Genomic DNA, 25,929 nt, shown 5'->3' with positions numbered 1-25,929 from the left:
TGTAGGATGTTAGGATGTGCACTGCCTTGCTGCGCAAGGCAGTGCACTAGTGGGGGCAGTAAAATGCTAAATTTTGTGCTAATGTTGTGCACAATCTTGTGCTAATGTTAATGAACTGCCTTGCTGCGCAAGGCAGTTCACTATCCTGAGGAAAAAAAATGCAAAAAAAGCTTAATATTATTGCAACGCCTACGGCGTTGCACTAGCATGAGAGGAGTGCAGCAACTCTTTGAAGCAGTTAGTTTTTCTGATCAAAGCGGCTTACTGTTCAGCATCCATAAGAGCAATCCGAAAACTTTTTGAAGCATATAAGAGGGCAATTTCTTGTCTCCGATGGAACCACGATTTAAATCTGTAGTTCTCTCTGCACTAACCTGAGAGAAAAACATAATAAAGGCCTGAGAGGAATATTCAGGCTTTTATTTTGAAATTTTCAGTAAGCTTCATTTTAAATGGCCACACTAATCCCATGTCTAACAGTGGTTGGGTTAAACCAGTTTATATATAAAGCCCAGAACATTCTGCCCTGTCTGTAGTTATAACATTCTGCTCACCTTCTTTCTGTAATAAGTCAGAGTTCCACCATTATGTACTTCTTAACTGCCAGCTCAGCCCTCCTTTGTAATGATTGAGGGTTCCACCATGTTGACCTTCCGACCTTCTGCTCAGGCCTCTGTAGTAAAGTGTTCCATCGTGTTTAGAACTACAAAGATGGCGTTTTTGTAGTCCTAAGGAGCAGTTTGGCTTTTGTCTGTGTTCTGTTGCTATAGTGACCAAGCCTCCCCCTGTGTTTCTCCAGACAGGGGGAGAAACAATTCTATCTGTTTGAGCCAGCCAGTTTCACTCCAAAAAGCTGTCCGAACAACTCCTTTCCATTCGGGAACCGTGATACGTATTCGAAAATCGTTTGAAGCATATGAGAGGGCTATTTGTCGTCTCATTTAGTACCGCGATTCATATCTGTAGCTCATTCACAGTAATTGCAGTGATGAGAGAAAAATGGTGTGCGCTGAGCTCAGGACCTTTTGCAGAAATGTATGTAAAAAGAGCAATTACATGATGTAAAAATTGTCAAGGCTTTTATTTTGAAAGTTTTCAATAAGCTTCATTTGAAATTGCCACACTAATTTCATGTGTAATAGTGATCAGGTTAAATCAGTTATATAATGCTCAAAGCACAAGTTGTTTATAATACCAGCCAACTCCTCCTCTGTAATAATTGAGTGTTCCGCCATGTTGTAGTTCTGACATGCTGCTCAGGCCTCTGTTTTAACTGAGTCTTGGCCATAGATAGAACTACAGTTATGGCAGTTATGGCTGCTGGTTTGTAGTCCAAACCAGCAGATTTGCCTTTCTCTGGATTCTGTTGCTATAGCGATTGGCCCTCAGCCAACTGCTGTGTGTGTGAGACAGAAAGCTGGGGAAGGATTTCAATCTTTGAGACAACCATGAAATGCTAATGTTAATGAACTGCCTTGCTGCGCAAGGCAGTTCACTATCCTGAGAAAAAAAACATAAAAAAAAGATTTTCATTTTTGCATCGCCTACGGCGATGCACTTTTGTCAGTGCAATTTTCAGAGTTTTATTTTGAAACTTTCAGTAAACTTAATTTTCATAACCACACTAATCCAATGTGTAACAGTGGTTTGGTTAATCCACCTGTATAATGCCCAAAACAGGAAGTAGTTCTAACTGCCAGCTCAGGCCTCCTCTGTAATGGGCTCTTTGCACCTCAGCTTCCGCGTTCGGGGTAATGCGGCTCGATTGTTTCCGATCCAATACAAATATCATTTACATTAGGTACTTGCAGTGCTTGGTCAAGGTTTGTACATCGATCCGAAGCCCCAACAAGTCAGCTGGAGAAAGGTTTTAAGATGTTCGCCTCGTTATACATTCACTGACACGAAGGTGAGTTTTACTTAAACTTTGTGGCTAACATTAATGTTAGCTTATGCTAATAGGCAATATTCTCGGACATTGTTATTGTAAAATGTGCTATTTAAGTATCTAAACATTCTAACGGACAATGTATTTATCTTATTTTCAAGTATATTATGTGTGTTTATTGTCGTTAGTGTCACAGACTAACGGGGAGGTTACGGGTCGGGCTTTTTACTTCCGAAGCCTGACGAAGCTCAACAAGCCTCATAGCTTGACAGTAGCGCAGCTCTGGTGTCAGAGATCTGGTTCAGCGGTTCAGGTTCAAAGTTGCTGCTTTTAGAAAAATATGACCGTGTTGCTTCATGTCTCCTTGTTATTTCGTTTTATTACCTTTGCATGTTTCTTGTGAAGAGCTTGAATAGGACGGTGTTTACAGCAGGATGTACAGGCGGATGAGTTGCTCGGCTGTCTGGCTCTGGTCTGCTCTCTTGTTCCCATAAACTCTTTCAGGCTGAATATAGAATGATTCCATGGAAATAACTCAGGGAGGCTCCTTTATTTACCATCCGTATCCCCGGTAGTTTTAGGCTGATCCGGAGTGAAGTGAAGGCTGCAAACTTTGCTGTGCGGCGTTAGCTGGTAGCGACAGATATTTACAAGCCATCTTCTTAATTCAGGATCGCTTGGAAATTAACGAAAACTTAAAAGCCCATTATATTAGGAAGACAACAATGTTAATAGTATTGTTTTTTTGCATCTGAAATACGACTTAGTCTTTTCTACCAGTCATGGTAACTCAAAGCGGAAAAAAGTGAGCCGCATTAGCTCCTGGAGATGTGACGTCAACGCCTTAGGTGCAAAGAGCCCATAATTGAGTGTTCCGCCATGTTGTAGTTCTGACCTTCTGCTCTGCCCTCTGTATTAAAGTGTTCCGCCATGATTAGAACTACAGAGTCTTTGTAGTCCAAACCCCAGCAGTTCTCCCTCTCTGCATTCTGTTGCTATAGTGATGAAAGTGCCCTGTGTGTGTCAGACTTATCTATCTTTATGAGACACCCAGTCAGTTTTAATGGAAAAAGCAGTCCGAACGACTGCTTCCCGTTCGGGTTCCGTAAGTCCGATCCAAAAACCGTTTGAAGCATATGAGAGGGCTATTTCTCATCTCATCTATTACCGCGATTCATATCTGTAGCTCAATCACAGTAATAGCAGTGATGAGAGAAAAATGGTGTGCGCTGAGCTCAGAGCTTTTTCAGAAATGTATATAAAACACTGGGGAGGAGCGTCAGTTATCCTATCCCAAAACTTTGCTCTGAAGCACCTTGACCGAAAACCGTAAGCCCTAGGGAAATTTTGAAAACATTTTACCGGAGCAGGCATTCGTATCAATGTCATGACCGAGTTTCAGACCAATAGACCAATTTTTGCACCCATGAGAGCGATTTCAAAATTATTTTGGGGTCAAAAATCCACTCTTTCTCTCACTCTAAAAAAGCGGCAGTTGGTGTCAGTTACACTCTAAGATTCATCTAGGATCGGCAGTTGGAAATTTTGCTCGTTTTTCGCTTTTTACGTCGCCATCGTAACTCCGATCCCCAATAAAAATAATAGCTCCCTTCTCGGCATCGAGCCGCACGATTTGATACCACTTTTGTGGGTGGGCACGCAGCGGTACGAGCCGCATTAACGGTAATGGAAGAAAAATAAAGATATAAAAAAATTCCGCAGAAATTTTGAGGGGCATGCCAAAGTGTGCCCGTCGCTTTTTAATCAAGCCTTCTGATGCAAAAAATTAGCATTAATGCTAAAGAAAGCTGCAATGTAGTCAATAACCTGTGGTGAGTCAGAAACATGTTGACTAAACTGTACCTGTACCATTCAGTATGTTGAAATTAATGCATAAGCCAAAATGCTAATATTAGCGTGAAGACTAATATTCATGTAGGATGTGTGGCATCACTAGCATGTTTTCTGTCATTGATTTACTCCATTCAGTATACTGAACATCGCTAATAAGTAAGAAAATTATCTAATAGCTACCTTTAGGGAAAAGGCTAATGCTAATGCTAATGCACTGCCTTGCTGCGCAAGGCAGTGCACTAGTGGGGGCAGTAAAATGCTAAACTTGTGCTAATGTTAATGAACTGCCTTGCGCAGCAAGGCAGTTCACTATCCTGAGGAAAAAAAATGCGAAAAAAGCTTAATATTATTGCAACGCCTACGGCGTTGCACTAGCATGAGAGGAGAGCAGCAACTCTTTGAAGCAGTTAGTTTTTCTGATCAAAGCGGCTTACTGTTCAGCATCCATAAGAGCAATCCGAAAACTTTTTGAAGCATATAAGAGGGCAATTTCTTGTCTCCGATGGAACCACGATTTAAATCTGTAGTTCTCTCTGCACTAACCTGAGAGAAAAACATAATAAAGGCCTGAGAGGAATATTCAGGCTTTTATTTTGAAATTTTCAGTAAGCTTCATTTTAAATGGCCACACTAATCACATGTCTAACAGTGGTTGGGTTAAACCAGTTCATATATAATGCCCAGAACATTCTGCCCTGTCTGTAGTTATAACATTCTGCTCACCTTCTTTCTGTAATAAGTCAGAGTTCCACCATTATGTACTTCTTAACTGCCAGCTCAGCCCTCCTTTGTAATGATTGAGGGTTCCACCATGTTGACCTTCCGACCTTCTGCTCAGGCCTCTGTAGTAAAGTGTTCCATCGTGTTTAGAACTACAAAGATGGTGTTTTTGTAGTCCTAAGGAGCAGTTTGGCTTTGGTCTGTGTTCTGTTGCTATAGTGATCAAGCCTCTGTGTCAGCTGGGAGAGAGACACACAGGGTCAAACAATTCTATCTGTTTGAGCCAGCCAGTTTCACTCCAAAAAGCTGTCCGAACAACTTCTTTCCATTCGGGAACCGTGATACGTATTCGAAAACCGTTTGAAGCATATGAGAGGGCTATTTGTCGTCTCATTTAGTACCGCGATTCATATCTGTAGCTCATTCACAGTAATTGCAGTGATGAGAGAAAAATGGTGTGCGCTGAGCTCAGAACTTTTTGCAGAAATGTATGTAAAAAGAGCAATTACATGATGTAAAAATTGTCAAGGCTTTTATTTTGAAAATTTTCAATAAGCTTCATTTGAAATTGCCACACTAATTTCATGTGTAATAGTGATCAGGTTAAATCAGTTATATAATGCTCAAAGCACAAGTTGTTTATAATACCAGCCAACTCCTCCTCTGTAATAATTGAGTGTTCCGCCATGTTGTAGTTCTGACATGCTGCTCAGGCCTCTGTTTTAACTGAGTCTTGGCCATAGATAGAACTACAGTTATGGCAGTTATGGCTGCTGGTTTGTAGTCCAAACCAGCAGATTTGCCTTTCTCTGGATTCTGTTGCTATAGCGATTGGCCCTCAGCCAACTGCTGTGTGTGTGAGACAGAAAGCTGGGGAAGGATTTCAATCTTTGAGACAACCATGAAATGCTAATGTTAATGAACTGCCTTGCTGCGCAAGGCAGTTCACTATCCTGAGAAAAAAAACATAAAAAAAAGATTTTCATTTTTGCATCGCCTACGGCGATGCACTTTTGTCAGTGCAATTTTCAGAGTTTTATTTTGAAACTTTCAGTAAACTTAATTTTCATAACCACACTAATCCAATGTGTAACAGTGGTTTGGTTAATCCACCTGTATAATGCCCAAAACAGGAAGTAGTTCTAACTGCCAGCTCAGCCCTCCTCTGTAATAATTGAGTGTTCCGCCATGTTGTAGTTCTGACCTTCTGCTCTGCCCTCTGTATTAAAGTGTTCCGCCATATTTAGAACTACAGAGTCTTTGTAGTCCAAACCCCAGCAGTTCTCCCTCTCTGCATTCTGTTGCTATAGTGATGAAAGTGCCCTGTGTGTGTCAGACTTATCTATCTTTATGAGACACCCAGTCAGTTTTAATGGAAAAAGCAGTCCGAACGACTGCTTCCCGTTCGGGTTCCGTAAGTCCGATCCAAAAACCGTTTGAAGCATATGAGAGGGCTATTTGTCGTCTCATTTAGTACCGCGATTCATATCTGTAGCTCATTCACAGTAATTGCAGTGACGAGAGAAAAATGGTGTGCGCTGAGCTCAGAGATTTTTCAGAAAAGTCTGTAAATGAATGGTGGAGTGCCTGAAGGTACCCTGTCACTTGATTTTGCTCTGAAGCACCTTGACAGAAAACCGTCAGCCCTAGAGAAATTTTGAAGACATTTTACCGGAGCAGGCATTCGTATCAATGTCATGACCGAGTTTCAGACCAATAGAGCAATTTTTGCACCCATGAGAGCGATTTCAAAATTATTTTGGGGTCAAAATTCCACCCTTTTTCTCACTCTAAAAAGCGGCAGTTGGTTTCAGTTACACTCTAAGGTTTCGGCAGTTGGAAATTTCGCTCGTTTTTCGCTTTTTACGTCGCCGTCGTAACTCCGATCCCCAATAAAAATAATAGCTCACTTGCCGGGATCGAGCCGCACGTTTTGATACCACTTTTGTGGGTGGGCACGCAGCGGTACGAGCCGCATTAACGGTAACGGAAGAATAATAAATTATATTTATAATAATAAAGAGGCGTTCTATTGGGTGTAGAACAATAGGTGCCTGCCATGCAATGCATGGAGGCAGTGACTGACCTGCTTCGCAGGTCAGTCACTGCTCTCCTTATGCATTGCTAATGGCATGCCCCAACTAGAACACAGTAACTGTAAATATTGTCAGGTGTGTTATGAAAATATGAGTTACCATTGGGAAGCAGAATATAAACCCCAAGTCAGTGAAATTCAATCTGAGACCGACGACTATAAGCTTCGCACATGTGGTTCTTACTCATGGTCCAAAATAAAAAACATGAATAAAGTTGGTAATAGTTAATTTCTAAAAACTATTTCAATTTTCTTAGTAAAGATTTTAATTTACACTCAAAAATTCAGACAAGTATTAATTTTATGTAAGCAAAACATGAATAGTCACACGAAATATGTATTCTTCCCACAATGCATTGTGAGATCTGATTCAGCGCTGTGGGAATACTCACTGCCTCTGTCTAGGGCCCGTTGCTATGGTAATTAATGATCTGCACCTGGGCTGGCTCTCTCCCTGGTTTCTATACTTGTGAGACACCCAGCGTCAGTCTCCAGGACCCTGACAAAAAACCATAAGCCCTAGGAAAATTTTGAAAATATTTTACAGGAGCAGGCATGTGTATCTATGTCATGACCAACTTTGAGATAAATAGGCCTCTATTTATGCCTGTGAGGGGGAGTTAAACAGAGTTTTGGAGTCAGACCTCCACTTTCCTGTGTGTGTGTTTCAGAGAGAAATCTTAGTGATGCTGTGAGACATTCAGCCTAAACTTTTGTCGTTTTTCTCAATTTATGTCGTCATTTTTACACAGAATCCCAATAAAAGTAATAGCTCACTTCTCGGCATCGAGCCGCACGATTTGATACCACTTTTGTGGGGGTACACGCAGGGCTCCGAGCCGCATTAACGGTGACGGAAGAATAATAAATAACTAGAAAATTCCGCAGAAATTTTGAGGGGCATGCCAAAGTGTGCCCGTCGCTTTTTAATCAAGCCTTCTGATGCAAAAAATTAGCATTAATGCTAAAGAAAGCTGCAATGTAGTCAATAACCTGTGGTGAGTCAGAAACATGTTGACTAAACTGTACCTGTACCATTCAGTATGTTGAAATTAATGCATAAGCCAAAATGCTAATATTAGCATGAAGACTAATATTCATGTAGGATGTGTGGCATCACTAGCATGTTTTCTGTCATTGATTTACTCCATTCAGTATACTGAACATCGCTAATAAGTAAGAAAATTATCTAATAGCTACCTTTAGGGAAAAGGCTAATGCTAATGCTAATGCACTGCCTTGCTGCGCAAGGCAGTGCACTAGTGGGGGCAGTAAAATGCTAAACTTGTGCTAATGTTAATGAACTGCCTTGCTGCGCAAGGCAGTTCACTATCCTGAGGAAAAAAAATGCGAAAAAAGCTTAATATTATTGCAACGCCTACGGCGTTGCACTAGCATGAGAGGAATATGCAGACTTTTATTTTGAAACTTTCAGTAGGCTTCATTTTAACCACCACACCAATTCAATGTGTAAAAGTAGTTTGTTTAAACATTTCACATAAAGCCCAAAGCTGATGTGAAAAATATCAAGGCTTTTATTTTGAAATTTTCATTAAGCTTCATTTTAATTGACCACAGCAATAAAATGTGTAACAGTGGTTGGGTTAATCCAACTATATAATGCCCAAAACAGCAAGTAGTTCTAAATGCCAGTTCAGCCCTAATCTGTGGTATCTGAAAGTTCCGCCATGTTGTAGTTCTGACCTTCAGTCATTGTAGTTCTAAAGAGCAGCTCAACTATCATGTTAGTGAGACACACAGGGAGAGAGAATTCTAACTGTTTGAAGCAGTTAGTTTTTCTGATCAAAGCGGCTTACTGTTCAGCATCCATAAGAGCAATCCGAAAACTTTTTGAAGCATATAAGAGGGCAATTTCTTGTCTCCGATGGAAACACGATTTAAATCTGTAGTTGTCTCTGCACTAACCTGAGAGAAAAACATAATAAAGGCCCAAGAGGAATATTCAGGCTTTTATTTTGAAATTTTCAGTAAGCTTCATTTTAAATGGCCACACTAATCCAATATCTAACAGTGGTTGGGTTAAACCAGTTTATATATAATGCCCAGAACATTCTGCCCTGTCTGTAGTTATAACATTCTGCTCACCTTCTTTCTGTAATAAGTCAGAGTTCCACCATTATGTACTTCTTAACTGCCAGCTCAGCCCTCCTTTGTAATGATTGAGGGTTCCACCATGTTGACCTTCCGACCTTCTGCTCAGGCCTCTGTAGTAAAGTGTTCCATCGTGTTTAGAACTACAAAGATGGTGTTTTTGTAGTCCTAAGGAGCAGTTTGGCTTTTGTCTGTGTTCTGTTGCTATAGTGATCAAGCCTCCCCCTGTGTTTCTCCAGACAGGGGGAGAAACAATTCTATCTGTTTGAGCCAGCCAGTTTCACTCCAAAAAGCTGTTCGAACAACTCCTTTCCATTCGGGAACCGTGATACGTATTCGAAAACCGTTTGAAGCGTATGAGAGGGCTATTTGTCGTCTCATTTAGTACCGCGATTCATATCTGTAGCTCATTCACAGTAATTGCAGTGATGAGAGAAAAATGGTGTGCGCTGAGCTCAGAACTTTTTGCAGAAATGTATGTAAAAAGAGCAATTACATGATGTAAAAATTGTCAAGGCTTTTATTTTGAAAAATTTCAATAAGCTTCATTTGAAATTGCCACACTAATTTCATGTGTAATAGTGATCAGGTTAAATCAGTTATATAATGCTCAAAGCACAAGTTGTTTATAATACCAGCCAACTCCTCCTCTGTAATAATTGAGTGTTCCGCCATGTTGTAGTTCTGACATGCTGGTCAGGCCTCTATTTTAACTGAGTCTTGGCCATAGATAGAACTACAGTTATGGCAGTTATGGCTGCTGGTTTGTAGTCCAAACCAGCAGCCTTTCTCTGGATTCTGTTGCTCTAGCGATTGGCCCTCAGCCAACTGCTGTGTGTGTGAGACAGAAAGCTGGGGAAGGATTTCAATCTTTAAGACAACCATGAAATGCTAATATTAATGAACTGCCTTGCTGCGCAAGGCAGTTCACTATCCTGAGAAAAAAAACATAAAAAAAAGATTTTCATTTTTGCATCGCCTACGGCGATGCACTTTTGTCAGTGCAATTTTCAGAGTTTTATTTTGAAACTTTCAGTAAACTTAATTTTCATAACCACACTAATCCAATGTGTAACAGTGGTTTGGTTAATCCACCTGTATAATGCCCAAAACAGGAAGTAGTTCTAACTGCCAGCTCAGGCCTCCTCTGTAATAATTGAGTGTTCCGCCATGTTGTAGTTCTGACCTTCTGCTCTGCCCTCTGCATTAAAGTGTTCCGCCATATTTAGAACTACAGAGTCTTTGTAGTCCAAACCCCAGCAGTTCTCCCTCTCTGCATTCTGTTGCTATAGTGATGAAAGTGCCCTGTGTGTGTCAGACTTATCTATCTTTATGAGACACCCAGTCAGTTTTAATGGAAAAAGCAGTCCGAACGACTGCTTCCCGTTCGGGTTCCGTAAGTCCGATCCAAAAACCGTTTGAAGCATATGAGAGGGCTATTTCTCATCTCATCTATTACCGCGATTCATATCTGTAGCTCAATCACAGTAATTGCAGTGATGAGAGAAAAATGGTGTGCGCTGAGCTCAGAGATTTTTCAGAAATGTATGTAAAACACTGGAGAGGAGCGTCAGTTATCCTGTCCCAAAACTTTGCTCTGAAGCACCTGGACCGAAAACCATAAGCCCTAGGGAAATTTTGAAAACATTTTACCGGAGCAGGCATTCGTATCAATGTCATGACCGACTTTCATACCAATAGAGCAATTTTTGCACCCATGAGAGCGATTTCAAAATTATTTTGGGGTCAAAATTCCACTCTTTTTCTCACTCTAAAAAGCGGCAGTTGGTTTCAGTTACACTCTAAGGTTTCGGCAGTTGGAAATTTCGCTCGTTTTTCGCTTTTTACGTCGCCGTCGTAACTCCGATCCCCAATAAAAGTAATAGCTCCAATGCCGGGATCGAGACACACGTTTTGATACCACTTTTGTGGGTGGGCACGCAGCGGTACGAGCCGCATTAACGGTAATGGAAGAAGTTGTTATAATAATAATAATATCCAGGCGTTCTATTGGGTGTAGAACAATAGGTGCCTGCCATGCAATGCATGGAGGCAGTGACTGACCTGCTTCGCAGGTCAGTCACTGCTCTCCTTATGCATTGCTAATGGCATGCCCCAACTAGAAAATTCCGCAGAAATTTTAAGGGGCATGCCAAAGTGTGCCAGTCGGTTTTTAATCAAGCGTTCTAATGCAAAAAATTAGCATTAATGCTAAAGAAAGCTTCAATGTAGTCAATAACCTGTGGTGAGTCAGAAACATGTTGACTAAACTGCACCTGTACCATTCAGTATGTTGAAATTAATGCATAAGCCAAAATGCTAATATTAGCGTGAAGACTAATATTCATGTAGGATGTTAGGATGTTAGGATGTGCACTAGTGGGGGCAGTAAAATGCTAAAGTTTGTGCTAATGTTGTGCACAATCTTGTGCTAATGTTAATGAACTGCCTTGCTGCGCAAGGCAGTTCACTATCCTGAGGAAAAAAAATGCGAAAAAAGCTTAATATTATTGCAACGCCTACGGCGTTGCACTAGCATGAGAGGAGTGCAGCAACTCTTTGAAGCAGTTAGTTTTTCTGATCAAAGCGGCTTACTGTTCAGCATCCATAAGAGCAATCCAAAAAAGATTTTCATTTTTGCATCGCCTACGGCGATGCACTTTTGTCAGTGCAATTTTCAGAGTTTTATTTTGAAACTTTCAGTAAACTTAATTTTCATAACCACACTAATCCAATGTGTAACAGTGGTTTGGTTAATCCACCTGTATAATGCCCAAAACAGGAAGTAGTTCTAACTGCCAGCTCAGCCCTCCTCTGTAATAATTGAGTGTTCCGCCATGTTGTAGTTCTCACCTTCTGCTCTGCCCTCTGTATTAAAGTGTTCCGCCATATTTAGAACTACAGAGTCTTTGTAGTCCAAACCCCAGCAGTTCTCCCTCTCTGCATTCTGTTGCTATAGTGATGAAAGTGCCCTGTGTGTGTCAGACTTATCTATCTTTATGAGACACCCAGTCAGTTTTAATGGAAAAAGCAGTCCGAACGACTGCTTCCCGTTCGGGTTCCGTAAGTCCGATCCAAAAACCGTTTGAAGCATATGAGAGGGCTATTTCTCATCTCATCTATTACCGCGATTCATATCTGTAGCTCAATCACAGTAATAGCAGTGATGAGAGAAAAATGGTGTGCGCTGAGCTCAGAAATTTTTCAGAAAAGTCTGAAAATGAATGGTGGAGTGCCTGAAGGTACCCTGTCACTTGATTTTGCTCTGAAGCACCTTGACAGAAAACCGTCAGCCCTAGAGAAATTTTGAAGACATTTTACCGGAGCAGGCATGCGTATCAATGTCATGACCGACTTTCATACCGATAGACCAATTTTTGCACCCATGAGAGCGATTTCAAAATTATTTTGGGGTCAAAAATCCACTCTTTTTCTCACTCTAAAAAAGCGGCAGTTGGTGTCAGTTACACTCTAAGATTCATCGAAGATCGGCAGTTGGAAATTTTGCTCGTTTTTCGCTTTTTACGTCGCCATCGTAACTCCGATCCCCAATAAAAATAATAGCTCACATCTCGGCACCGAGCCGCACGTTTTGATACCACTTTTGTGGGTGGGCACGCAGCGGTACGAGCCGCATTAACGGTGACGGAAGAATAATAAATAATATAGAACTAGAAAATTCCGCAGAAATTTTAAGGGGCATGCCAAAGTGTGCCCGTCGGTTTTTAATCAAGCGTTCTAATGCAAAAAATTAGCATTAATGCTAAAGAAAGCTTCAATGTAGTCAATAACCTGTGGTGAGTCAGAAACATGTTGACTAAACTGCACCTGTACCATTCAGTATGTTGAAATTAATGCATAAGCCAAAATGCTAATATTAGCGTGAAGACTAATATTCATGTAGGATGTTAGGATGTGCACTGCCTTGCTGCGCAAGGCAGTGCACTAGTGGGGGCAGTAAAATGCTAAACTTGTGCTAATGTTAATGAACTGCCTTGCTGCGCAAGGCAGTTCACTATCCTGAGGAAAAAAAATGCGAAAAAAGCTTAATATTATTGCAACGCCTACGGCGTTGCACTAGCATGAGAGGAATATGCAGACTTTTATTTTGAAACTTTCAGTAGGCTTCATTTTAACCACCACACCAATTCAATGTGTAAAAGTAGTTTGTTTAAACATTTCACATAAAGCCCAAAGCTGATGTGAAAAATATCAAGGCTTTTATTTTGAAATTTTCATTAAGCTTCATTTTAATTGACCACAGCAATAAAATGTGTAACAGTGGTTGGGTTAATCCAACTATATAATGCCCAAAACAGCAAGTAGTTCTAAATGCCAGTTCAGCCCTAATCTGTGGTATCTGAAAGTTCCGCCATGTTGTAGTTCTGACCTTCAGTCATTGTAGTTCTAAAGAGCAGCTCAACTATCATGTTAGTGAGACACACAGGGAGAGAGAATTCTAACTGTTTGAAGCAGTTAGTTTTTCTGATCAAAGCGGCTTACTGTTCAGCATCCATAAGAGCAATCCGAAAACTTTTTGAAGCATATAAGAGGGCAATTTCTTGTCTCCGATGGAAACACGATTTAAATCTGTAGTTGTCTCTGCACTAACCTGAGAGAAAAACATAATAAAGGCCCAAGAGGAATATTCAGGCTTTTATTTTGAAATTTTCAGTAAGCTTCATTTTAAATGGCCACACTAATCCAATATCTAACAGTGGTTGGGTTAAACCAGTTTATATATAATGCCCAGAACATTCTGCCCTGTCTGTAGTTATAACATTCTGCTCACCTTCTTTCTGTAATAAGTCAGAGTTCCACCATTATTTACTTCTTAACTGCCAGCTCAGCCCTCCTTTGTAATGATTGAGGGTTCCACCATGTTGACCTTCCGACCTTCTGCTCAGGCCTCTGTAGTAAAGTGTTCCATCGTGTTTAGAACTACAAAGATGGTGTTTTTGTAGTCCTAAGGAGCAGTTTGGCTTTTGTCTGTGTTCTGTTGCTATAGTGACCAAGCCTCCCCCTGTGTTTCTCCAGACAGGGGGAGAAACAATTCTATCTGTTTGAGCCAGCCAGTTTCACTCCAAAAAGCTGTTCGAACAACTCCTTTCCATTCGGGAACCGTGATACGTATTCGAAAACCGTTTGAAGCGTATGAGAGGGCTATTTGTCGTCTCATTTAGTACCGCGATTCATATCTGTAGCTCATTCACAGTAATTGCAGTGATGAGAGAAAAATGGTGTGCGCTGAGCTCAGAACTTTTTGCAGAAATGTATGTAAAAAGAGCAATTACATGATGTAAAAATTGTCAAGGCTTTTATTTTGAAAAATTTCAATAAGCTTCATTTGAAATTGCCACACTAATTTCATGTGTAATAGTGATCAGGTTAAATCAGTTATATAATGCTCAAAGCACAAGTTGTTTATAATACCAGCCAACTCCTCCTCTGTAATAATTGAGTGTTCCGCCATGTTGTAGTTCTGACATGCTGGTCAGGCCTCTATTTTAACTGAGTCTTGGCCATAGATAGAACTACAGTTATGGCAGTTATGGCTGCTGGTTTGTAGTCCAAACCAGCAGCCTTTCTCTGGATTCTGTTGCAATCTTTAAGACAACCATGAAATGCTAATGTTAATGAACTGCCTTGCTGCGCAAGGCAGTTCACTATCCTGAGAAAAAAAACATAAAAAAAAGATTTTCATTTTTGCATCGCCTACGGCGATGCACTTTTGTCAGTGCAATTTTCAGAGTTTTATTTTGAAACTTTCAGTAAACTTAATTTTCATAACCACACTAATCCAATGTGTAACAGTGGTTTGGTTAATCCACCTGTATAATGCCCAAAACAGGAAGTAGTTCTAACTGCCAGCTCAGGCCTCCTCTGTAATAATTGAGTGTTCCGCCATGTTGTAGTTCTGACCTTCTGCTCTGCCCTCTGCATTAAAGTGTTCCGCCATATTTAGAACTACAGAGTCTTTGTAGTCCAAACCCCAGCAGTTCTCCCTCTCTGCATTCTGTTGCTATAGTGATGAAAGTGCCCTGTGTGTGTCAGACTTATCTATCTTTATGAGACACCCAGTCAGTTTTAATGGAAAAAGCAGTCCGAACGACTGCTTCCCGTTCGGGTTCCGTAAGTCCGATCCAAAAACCGTTTGAAGCATATGAGAGGGCTATTTCTCATCTCATCTATTACCGCGATTCATATCTGTAGCTCAATCACAGTAATTGCAGTGATGAGAGAAAAATGGTGTGCGCTGAGCTCAGAGATTTTTCAGAAATGTATGTAAAACACTGGAGAGGAGCGTCAGTTATCCTGTCCCAAAACTTTGCTCTGAAGCACCTGGACCGAAAACCATAAGCCCTAGGGAAATTTTGAAAACATTTTACCGGAGCAGGCATTCGTATCAATGTCATGACCGACTTTCATACCAATAGAGCAATTTTTGCACCCATGAGAGCGATTTCAAAATTATTTTGGGGTCAAAATTCCACTCTTTTTCTCACTCTAAAAAGCGGCAGTTGGTTTCAGTTACACTCTAAGGTTTTGGCAGTTGGAAATTTCGCTCGTTTTTCGCTTTTTACGTCGCCGTCGTAACTCCGATCCCCAATAAAAGTAATAGCTCCAATGCCGGGATCGAGACACACGTTTTGATACCACTTTTGTGGGTGGGCACGCAGCGGTACGAGCCGCATTAACGGTAATGGAAGAAGTTGTTATAATAATAATAATATCCAGGCGTTCTATTGGGTGTAGAACAATAGGTGCCTGCCATGCAATGCATGGAGGCAGTGACTGACCTGCTTCGCAGGTCAGTCACTGCTCTCCTTATGCATTGCTAATGGCATGCCCCAACTAGAAAATTCCGCAGAAATTTTAAGGGGCATGCCAAAGTGTGCCCGTCGGTTTTTAATCAAGCGTTCTGATGCAAAAAATTAGCATTAATGCTAAAGAAAGCTTCAATGTAGTCAATAACCTGTGGTGAGTCAGAAACATGTTGACTAAACTGCACCTGTACCATTCAGTATGTTGAAATTAATGCATAAGCCAAAATGCTAATATTAGCGTGAAGACTAATATTCATGTAGGATGTTAGGATGTTAGGATGTGCACTGCCTTGCTGCGCAAGGCAGTGCACTAGTGGGGGCAGTAAAATGCTAAAGTTTGTGCTAATGTTGTGCACAATCTTGTGCTAATGTTAATGAACTGCCTTGCTGCGCAAGGCAGTTCACTATCCTGAGGAAAAAAAATGCGAAAAAAGCTTAATATTATTGCAACGCCTAGGGCGTTGCACTAGCATGAGAGGAGTGCAGCAACTCTTTGAAGCAGTTAGTTTTTCTGATCAAAGCGGCTTACTGTTCAGCATCCATAAGAGCAATCCGAAAACTTTTTGAAGCATATAAGAGGGCAATTTCTTGTCTCCGATGGAACCGCGATTTAAATCTGTAGTTCTCTCTGCACTAACCTGAGAGAAAAACATAATAAAGGCCTGAGAGGAATAGTCAGGCTTTTATTTTGAAATTTTCAGTAAGCTTCATTTTAAATGGCCACACTAATCCCATGTCTAACAGTGGTTGGGTTAAACCAGTTCATATATAATGCCCAGAACATTCTGCCCTGTCTGTAGTTATAACATTCTGCTCACCTTCTTTCTGTAATAAGTCAGAGTTCCACCATTATGTACTTCTTAACTGCCAGCTCAGCCCTCCTTTGTAATGATTGAGGGTTCCACCATGTTGACCTTCCGACCTTCTGCTCAGGCCTCTGTAGTAAAGTGTTCCATCGTGTTTAGAACTACAAAGATGGTGTTTTTGTAGTCCTAAGGAGCAGTTTGGCTTTTGTCTGTGTTCTGTTGCTATAGTGATCAAGCCTCCCCCTGTGTTTCTCCAGACAGGGGGAGAAACAATTCTATGTGTTTGAGCCAGCCAGTTTCACTCCAAAAAGCTGTCCGAACAACTCCTTTCCATTCGGGAACCGTGATACGTATTCGAAAACCGTTTGAAGCGTATGAGAGGGCTATTTGTCGTCTCATTTAGTACCGCGATTCATATCTGTAGCTCATTCACAGTAATTGCAGTGATGAGAGAAAAATGGTGTGCGCTGAGCTCAGAACTTTTTGCAGAAATGTATGTAAAAAGAGCAATTACATGATGTAAAAATTGTCAAGGCTTTTATTTTGAAAATTTTCAATAAGCTTCATTTGAAATTGCCACACTAATTTCATGTGTAATAGTGATCAGGTTAAATCAGTTATATAATGCTCAAAGCACAAGTTGTTTATAATACCAGCCAACTCCTCCTCTGTAATAACTGAGTGTTCCGCCATGTTGTAGTTCTGACATGCTGCTCAGGCCTCTGTTTTAACTGAGTCTTGGCCATAGATAGAACTACAGTTATGGCAGTTATGGCTGCTGGTTTGTAGTCCAAACCAGCAGATTTGCCTTTCTCTGGATTCTGTTGCTATAGCGATTGGCCCTCAGCCAACTGCTGTGTGTGTGAGACAGAAAGCTGGGGAAGGATTTCAATCTTTGAGACAACCATGAAATGCTAATGTTAATGAACTGCCTTGCTGCGCAAGGCAGTTCACTATCCTGAGAAAAAAAACATAAAAAAAAGATTTTCATTTTTGCATCGCCTACGGCGATGCACTTTTGTCAGTGCAATTTTCAGAGTTTTATTTTGAAACTTTCAGTAAACTTAATTTTCATAACCACACTAATCCAATGTGTAACAGTGGTTTGGTTAATCCACCTGTATAATGCCCAAAACAGGAAGTAGTTCTAACTGCCAGCTCAGCCCTCCTCTGTAATCATTGAGTGTTCCGCCATGTTGTAGTTCTGACCTTCTGCTCTGCCCTCAGTATTAAAGTGTTCCGCCATATTTAGAACTACAGAGTCTTTGTAGTCCAAACCCCAGCAGTTCTCCCTCTCTGCATTCTGTTGCTATAGTGATGAAAGTGCCCTGTGTGTGTCAGACTTATCTATCTTTATGAGACACCCAGTCAGTTTTAATGGAAAAAGCAGTCCGAACGACTGCTTCCCGTTCGGGTTCCGTAAGTCCGATCTAAAAACCGTTTGAAGCATATGAGAGGGCTATTTCTCATCTCATCTATTACCGCGATTCATATCTGTAGCTCAATCACAGTAATTGCAGTGATGAGAGAAAAATGGTGTGCGCTGAGCTCAGAGATTTTTCAGAAATGTATGTAAAACACTGGGGAGGAACGTCAGTTATCCTGTCCCAAAACTTTGCTCTGAAGCACCTGGACAGAAAACCGTAAGCCCTAGGGAAATTTTGAAAACATTTTACCAGAGCAGGCATTCGTATCAATGTCATGACCGACTTTCATACCAATAGAGCAATTTTTGCACCCATGAGAGCAATTTCAAAATTATTTTGGGGTCAAAATTCCACTCTTTTTCTCACTCTAAAAAGCGGCAGTTGGTTTCAGTTACACTCTAAGGTTTCGGCAGTTGGAAATTTCGCTCGTTTTTCGCTTTTTACGTCGCCGTCGTAACTCCGATCCCCAATAAAAGTAATAGCTCCAATGCCGGGATCGAGACACACGTTTTGATACCACTTTTGTGGGTGGGCACGCAGCGGTACGAGCCGCATTAACGGTAATGGAAGAAGTTGTTATAATAATAATAATATCCAGGCGTTCTATTGGGTGTAGAACAATAGGTGCCTGCCATGCAATGCATGGAGGCAGTGACTGACCTGCTTCGCAGGTCAGTCACTGCTCTCCTTATGCATTGCTAATGGCATGCCCCAATAAAGAGACATTCTATTGGGTGAAGAACAATAGGTGCCTGCCATGCAATGCATGGAGGCAGTGACTGACCTGCTTCGCAGGTCAGTCACTGCTCTCCTTATGCATTGCTAATGGCATGCCCCAATAATAAAGAGACATTCTATTGGGTGTAGAACAATAGGTGCCTGCCATGCAATGCATGGAGGCAGTGTCTGACCTGCTTTGCAGGTCAGTCACTGCTCTCCCTATGCATTGCTGGCAGGCCCCAATAAAGAGACATTCTATTGGGTGTAGAACAATAGGTGCCTGCCATGCAATGCATGGAGGCAGTGTCTGACCTGCTTTGCAGGTCAGTCACTGCTCTCCCTATGCATTGCTGGCAGGCCCCAATAAAGAGACATTCTATTGGGTGTAGAACAATAGGTGCCTGCCATGCAATGCATGGAGGCAGTGTCTGACCTGCTTTGCAGGTCAGTCACTGCTCTCCCTATGCATTGCTGGCAGGCCCCAATAAACAGACATTCTATTGGGTGTAGAACAATAGGTGCCTGCCATGCAATGCATGGAGGCAGTGACTGAGTCACTGCTCTCCCTATGCATTGCTATGGGCAGGCCCCAATAATAAAGAATTCTGAGGAGCGCTGGTGGAGCATGTCGGACCACTTGGCTGCGGTCAATCACATTGTGAAGAGTTTTTCATCTTTTGTTGTGCTAGGTGACCAACAACACAACAAGAAGAGTTACACTAGATAGATATCGTGACTATGTTATCTTTGGTTGGGTGAACAAAATCCTGCCTAAAATCAGTAGCTGTTGGCGATCAGTAGCACACTGCAGGCGGATGTTTAGTGTACTACGGAGCAGAAAGCTGGCATTGTTGTTTCTCCCTATATCCAGTGGGTGGTGCAGGTTGCTACAATCGATAGAAGCCACATCATAGACATAATATAAGATAGACGCCTCATGGACCGCTCTCGCCTATTGTCGCTGACGAGATTTAGGGCGGCCATTTTAGAGCGGTCCACCACTCCACTCAGCGCTATGTGTTTAGCAGGCACAATGACATATCAGCGCATTTAATCGATCATAACACGCTTTTTTGTTACTGGAAACCATATTCAAACATCTATAAAAGCTACATTTATAAACAATTGTATTTTTTAAGTATGTTAAAAAATAGTTCATAGTTCATCATATTTAAATATGCTTAGTGGCTATAACAATAGAATAGGAATGGAATATTCTGATATTGATGTATGATGAGCATATTACAAAGCACACATTCGTTCATAATTTATTTAATAAATTATTTAGTAATATCAATACATATTTATTATATATTATTCAGTATTAATACTGAATAATATATATTGGATACATGTTTATGTATGTATGTGTAACGGGTATTAGATATACAGATGAAATTCCTGCTAAAATATGTTTCACAGTTATCCTGTAATTGGTGGTTTTTGGCGCCCCCTACTGGTTACCTATAAATTGGATGAGAAACCAAAAATTCCACACAGTTGGTTCAGCGCTCTGTTGTGGTAAGTCAACAAATCCGGTTCTCTTCTAAATGGTGGAGGTTTGTTCAGGAGGGTGACTGGAATCTTTGTTGCATTGCACAGAGCCATAGGTTGACCGGTAGAGAGGCTCACTGCGCCATATGTGTTTTATCAACCACTGATTACAGGTAATTATATTTATTTATATTAAATGTCAGTAATTTATTTTGTCAGATATGTGTATCAGTTTGTCAGTTAGTTTGTTATATTTATCAGTTTGTCAGTTGTGGTTGCCATTCAGTTTGTTTGTTGGTTTCTATGGCAACATGACATGTTTCTTTTCCACTAATCCCCAGATAGCTTTTAATGACTGTTGTATTTATTATTCACATTTTTATTTGTATTCTTAAACTATACGATCAAATGGCCTAGAAAATATAATGTCGGAATTCACTATAATTGTTTGTGAATTACACAGTTGGTTCAGCGCTCTGTTGTGAGCCATAGGTTGACCGGTAGAGAGGCTCACTGCGCCATATGTGTTTTATCAACCACTGATTACAGATTACAGATTGCAATAAATCATCTAAAAACCAACCAACCGGCCTCCGAGTGTACATAACAGGACGGACGGGTAAAGACAGAGCTGTTACATATATGTATGTATGTATGTATGTATATATGTATATATACATACATGTATGTATATACATACATATATATAAATATATGTATATGTTTTTCAGCCGACGAGTTCTAGCTTCATCCGTGCTGTGCAGTGAATCCGTCTCTCTTTAAAGATATCTCCCTCTTCTTCCTTACATTGTGTCTTTATGAAACCTTAAAAACAAAAACGGAAGATTTAGGATGTATCTTACTTTTGACAGAGTGAAAGAATTACATATAAATAATAGTCTTTACCACCTGTGTAAACTTTGCTGGTGAATTTTATAACACATAATATAAGTTTTATAATATATGTTACATTGTTTAATTTCTAATGTAGGCTCTTGTGTCAGATAATCCAAGTCATTGTTAGAGAATAATACATTTTTTTTAGATTTACGGAATCTCAGTTAGCATTCATAGCGGGGCTGAACCGCGGTATTACACCAAGCACTATAGCTAATATTAGCTGGTATCTCGCCGGTGGACATAAATACAGTAAAGTAATATTCTAATCACAAAATATACACAATAATATGTCCATCTTACTTGTGAAATGTTGTTTGTGGAGCCCTCACATCAATAGTCCATCGATCCGAACAACAATATCCTGCAGTACTGAGGCATCTTCTGCTGTTTTGGTTGAGCAAAGTAGGAGGGACAACCGCTCCAAGATGGCCGCCGTATTTCCTGCACTGGAGCAGCCAATGCAGGGTCTTATATTATGTCAGTGAGCCACACAGGCACACCTGCTAGAAGGAAATGAATGCACCCAGTAGAAGACTTTCAGTCTATTGGCTGAGGGGTTGCTAGACGACTGTGCAAAAAGGCAGTTCTATGTTTCGCAAGTGAGCAGAGAATCCGAGCAGAGGAGATGTTTTGAGTACAAGCAATACAAGTTTTGAAAAGAAAGACATGAAGTTATGCTTTCAAAATGAAAATATAAGCATGAAAATATATTCAAAGTTTTGAGAACAAAAGACATGAAATCCTGTTTTCAGACTGAAAATGTGTGCTCTCGGATTATGGCAGAAAAATTCCTCCATAACTGACCTCTGAGAGGTTCCATTTACATCAGGGGTCCCCAAGCTACGGCCCGCGGGCCGGATCCGGCCCGCCACGTCATTTGGTCCGGCCCCCTGAACAATGCCGGATCCGGCCTGCCTCCTCATACCAGAGAGCATTCAGTGTTTTTTTTCATATATTGTATTTTCCGGTTTATATGTGGATTTTTCTTCAACCACCAGGGGGCTTGAGCAGATGTGAAACTAACTTTCCCTCAATGGAATATATACTAGTCAGTCCCAGTCACCGTTTCACTCACGGTTTTTTCCATTTGCATTCTGGGTAAAAATCTATCTAAAAGCGCGAATGTGTCGTCGCCCGCCCCCCGTCGACAAGAATTTTCTAAGGTTTCTTTCTCCAAAAACTAAGACCGGCCCCCGACCAGAGGAAGGAACAGCTATGTGGCCCTCACAGGAAAAAGTTTGGGGACCCCTGATTTACATTGTTATGCAATGTAAATACATAACAATGTCTTTGTTATGCAAATACATAACAAATACAAATACAAATTTTATCTATATATTGTATGACAATACATATATATCATATGGCAATACATACAATATTATGTATTATCATTGTCTCAAATTGTCATTTGAGAAATTTGTGTAAATATACACAAACTTTGTATGTTTGTGCGTGGCTGCGTGCGGCAGCCACACAAACTTTCTTTGTTGACAATAACAAACTGCCAAGTGTGAAAACTCACTGGAAGTCACTGAAAAGTCACTGAAATCCGACTACGTTCCATATTATTTAGACCAAGAAGCATCAAAACCTGTCTTTTAATTATTTAAATTGAGCTTAAGCTTAAACAGTGAAACTGAATCACATCCATCCTCATCAGTAACATAGCACACACAAAATAAAAGAATGAGAAAACCTCACTCAAATGCAAATAGTAAATTTCCTCAGTTTTTGTCACATAAAGATGCAATGCATTGGTCTGTGTGCTCAAATGCATGTTATCTGTGGGGTAATTTCATTCTCACTGAAAAAGAAAAATGAGGTTGGATCAGCAGATTAACTCCAAAAAGGTCAGATTTGATAATTTTTAAGGTAATCAAGGTGTGTATACAATCACATGTATTAGGTGAGCCAAGGTGTACTACGTAATTGTGGAATGCTTTGGCTTTGATAGAGAAAATTGTCAATAGAAGGATTTGTGTGCATGTGTTCAGAGATTATATGGATCAGTTGGCACATGTTGGTGGTTTATTACTCAGAAGTTTGTTAGATATCATCCTGAATCTCTGACAAACTTGTCCCTGCCTCAAAGAAGGAGCTGTGGGAGCTGCTGATGGGTCAGACAATCATAACTTCAGTTGAGCCATGCCAGCTTTGTGAATAGAAAGCATCTCCATTCTGTAAATGTGCAACTTATATCAGCAAAAATGCCTAATAAATGTAGTGACTGTCTGTCTTTAAGTCCCAGCTGAACGCTCTGCTGTTAAAACATGCATTTCTATTTGCATTAATCAACATTGTCTTTCTTAAATATTTTTTTTCTATTTGCATTTTCCTGTAAAATGTATTGTTTTTGTCTTTCTGATGTAACTTTTTTGACCTGAAAGCAACTAAAGAAAATTTATATTATTATAAATACTTATGTTACTACAAAAAGGGACCATTGCCATGGTGGTGGCAGCCTTCTGGGTATTTATAGTTATTTATATGTTATGGATGGGGACAGGGCAGACCAGGAGCTACTCTCTTTTTCTTGCATATTAGGATGTATAAAGGAAATATGTACATCTGACTTTTTTCTGTGTGCCACACTTTTCAAAAATTTTCTCTATGCCAATTTTTAGTATGAAAGCTGTGTGCTCTTTTATACACTCTTTAAAAAGGAGTCTCTCCTCTTAAAAAGAGGAGTTTTTAAAGAAAAAAAGTTTAAAATCTCCTGAGTCTTTGGAGTTTTGTTAAATTACTTTGTTAAAATTTTAACTCCAATTTTAAGGAGTTAATTTAGGAAGTCAAATTTCTTTTAAGTCATATTTGATAATTATAGCATTTTCATTGCAATTTAACATAGTAAATTGATTGTGCTGTAAAATGGCACTATGCACAAATCTGAGGCTATTGGAAGCGTGAAACTGCATTCACGCACTTGTAACCTGATCTGTGTGTAAATGCAGTTTTGTCTGTGCGTAGCAGGTGACTCATGCGTACTTAACATTTGTAGGATTAGGAGAAAGTTTGAATTCGTAATTGTCAGATTTGTGAGGTTAAAATTAAAAAAATCTGTATGTGGAAATTTAACGTTTGTAGAAATTGTAATTGTGTGTGTACTTTTATTTTGTATTCGTAATTATTTTAATATTTGTGTATTCATTTGACCACATATTTACAAGTACCCGGAGTTATGCACAAATGTTCGTTTTACGGTTTACAAATCATGTTTCACAGATACAACTACCCGAAGTTACACACAAAGATGCTTGAATGTATTATAAATCTGATATGACACACACACAGGTATTTTGAGGCTGTTTTCACTCCATATTCACCATGGGATTTGGGGTCATAGTTCAGGGATTTTTTGAACTCTGGTTTTGTAAATCATCTGCTCTCAGTTGTAAAAAAAAGAAAAAAAACCATGCAAAAAAGAGTGAATTTAAGTCTGTAAAAAGAACAAACCAGAACTGACATAACAGAGCTATGTCAACATGAGGCCACCATGAGTGACTCAATTCTAGACACTTAAATTATATCTGAAGTGTTCTCTTTTCTTTTGCTTAGGTGATGATGATGAAGATGCTCCGATGATCAGTGGTTTCTCCGATGATGTTCCCATGGTTATTGCATAGCAGAACATCTCTTTTACTACCCCCCTTCCAGCTCCTTTTGTACCCTTCTCCCCTCCCTGAGCCCCCGACACTCCCTATCAGCGGTGCCTGTACGTCAGAGTGTCAGGATAACACGTGGAAACTTACCACCATCTCAAATCCAACAACGGGAATCCATCCACTTGGCAGGAAACGTAAAGAAAAATGAGAATATCTTAAAAGATGCATATTTTTCAAGGGTACAATGCACTTTTTTGGAAGTGCAATAACTTATTTTTTATAATGTTAAATATATGTTTATGATGTGAGGCCAGACAAAGGACTTGGAGGAAAAAGTAGAAACAGAAGAAAGCCGTGAATGACCAGAGTTTGTCTGGGGGATGAAAGACCCAATCTGGAATTTAAACTCTGACTTCAACATGCAGAGTTTAAATTCCAGATTGGGAATTTATATATATATGTATATATATATATATATATATATATGTATAGATAGATAGATAGATAGATAGATAGATACATCAAGGACAAAGCCTCAGCAGACAACATGCTCAGCGAATGTCTCAGACAATGGGGAACAGAAGTTGAGGTGCTGGAGCAACCAGCATGGGAGGACAAGCCCCTACATGGGATGTACCACCGACAAATAACTAAAGTGGCTGATATAAGGAAAACCTACCAATGGCTGGAAAAAGCTGGACTCAAGGACAGCACTGAGCCACTCATCCTGGCCACCCAGGAATAGGCCCTAAACACCAGAGCAATAGAGGCTCAGATCTACCACACAAGACAAGACCCAAGGTGTAGGTTTGTGCAGTTAGCGAGGGGTTGTGCAATCCCAGGAGAGGCACAGCTCATTGCTGCCTCACCGGCTTCACTTCCAAGCATTTGAATGGGAAAATGCGAATATTCAGCGATTTTGAAGAAAAAAAAAATCAGATTTGGTTAAATTAAATGACCGCATGTCACTGATCTCTCTCTCTCTCTCTCTCTCTCCCTCTCTCTCTCTCTCTCTCTCTCTCTCTCTCTATATATATATATATATATATATATATATATATATATATATATATATATGTACACACACACACCCACACACTCTCTATGTATATAGAGAGATTCGAAAAAAATTAGCTTTATGTAGTAGAATGTGTAGTGTTGAAGCATGTCCATATTTGGTGCCCCATGAGGCAGCTGGAAGAATTCACTGGATCATGTTTCGTATTTGGAGAAGTCCAACTAAACACGTCTATCACTGTGTACTTAGAGAAACACTTTTCCTTTTTACCACCAGCACACTGATTTTTGTAGAGTCAAACAAACACACAGGCAGGGATTGGAGAATAAGCCTGACTTTTGGCCTCCAAGCTTTGCCAAGATCATCTTAACTATCTGTAAATACTGGCTTCTTAAGGTTCTCTCCTTGTAATGCTATCTATCATTATGTAAAATGTGTATTTTGGTTTGATTTTTTTTATCCT

General features: G+C 40.2%; 1 protein-coding gene across 1 annotated transcript in view; it reads left to right on the top strand.

Moving 5' to 3' along the window:
* The window catches only part of sorl1 (sortilin-related receptor, L(DLR class) A repeats containing), a 310,727-nt gene extending 285,960 nt beyond the window's left edge, over window positions 1-24,767 (top strand). Inside the window, exon 48 of the mRNA XM_088011422.1 lies at window positions 24,402-24,767. Coding sequence (XP_087867548.1) covers window positions 24,402-24,469 — 68 coding nt within the window. The 3' untranslated portion in view covers window positions 24,470-24,767. The remainder of the gene's footprint in view (window positions 1-24,401) is intronic.
* Window positions 24,768-25,929: the final 1,162 nt, after the last annotated feature.

This window comes from Poecilia mexicana, unplaced genomic scaffold (assembly GCF_051168715.1).
Source record: "Poecilia mexicana isolate PSO_F unplaced genomic scaffold, ASM5116871v1 scaffold_13, whole genome shotgun sequence".
Classification (NCBI taxonomy): Eukaryota; Metazoa; Chordata; class Actinopteri; order Cyprinodontiformes; family Poeciliidae; genus Poecilia; species Poecilia mexicana.
Note: the sequence above shows the minus strand (reverse complement) of the source record. Positions and strands in the feature narration are given on the sequence as shown.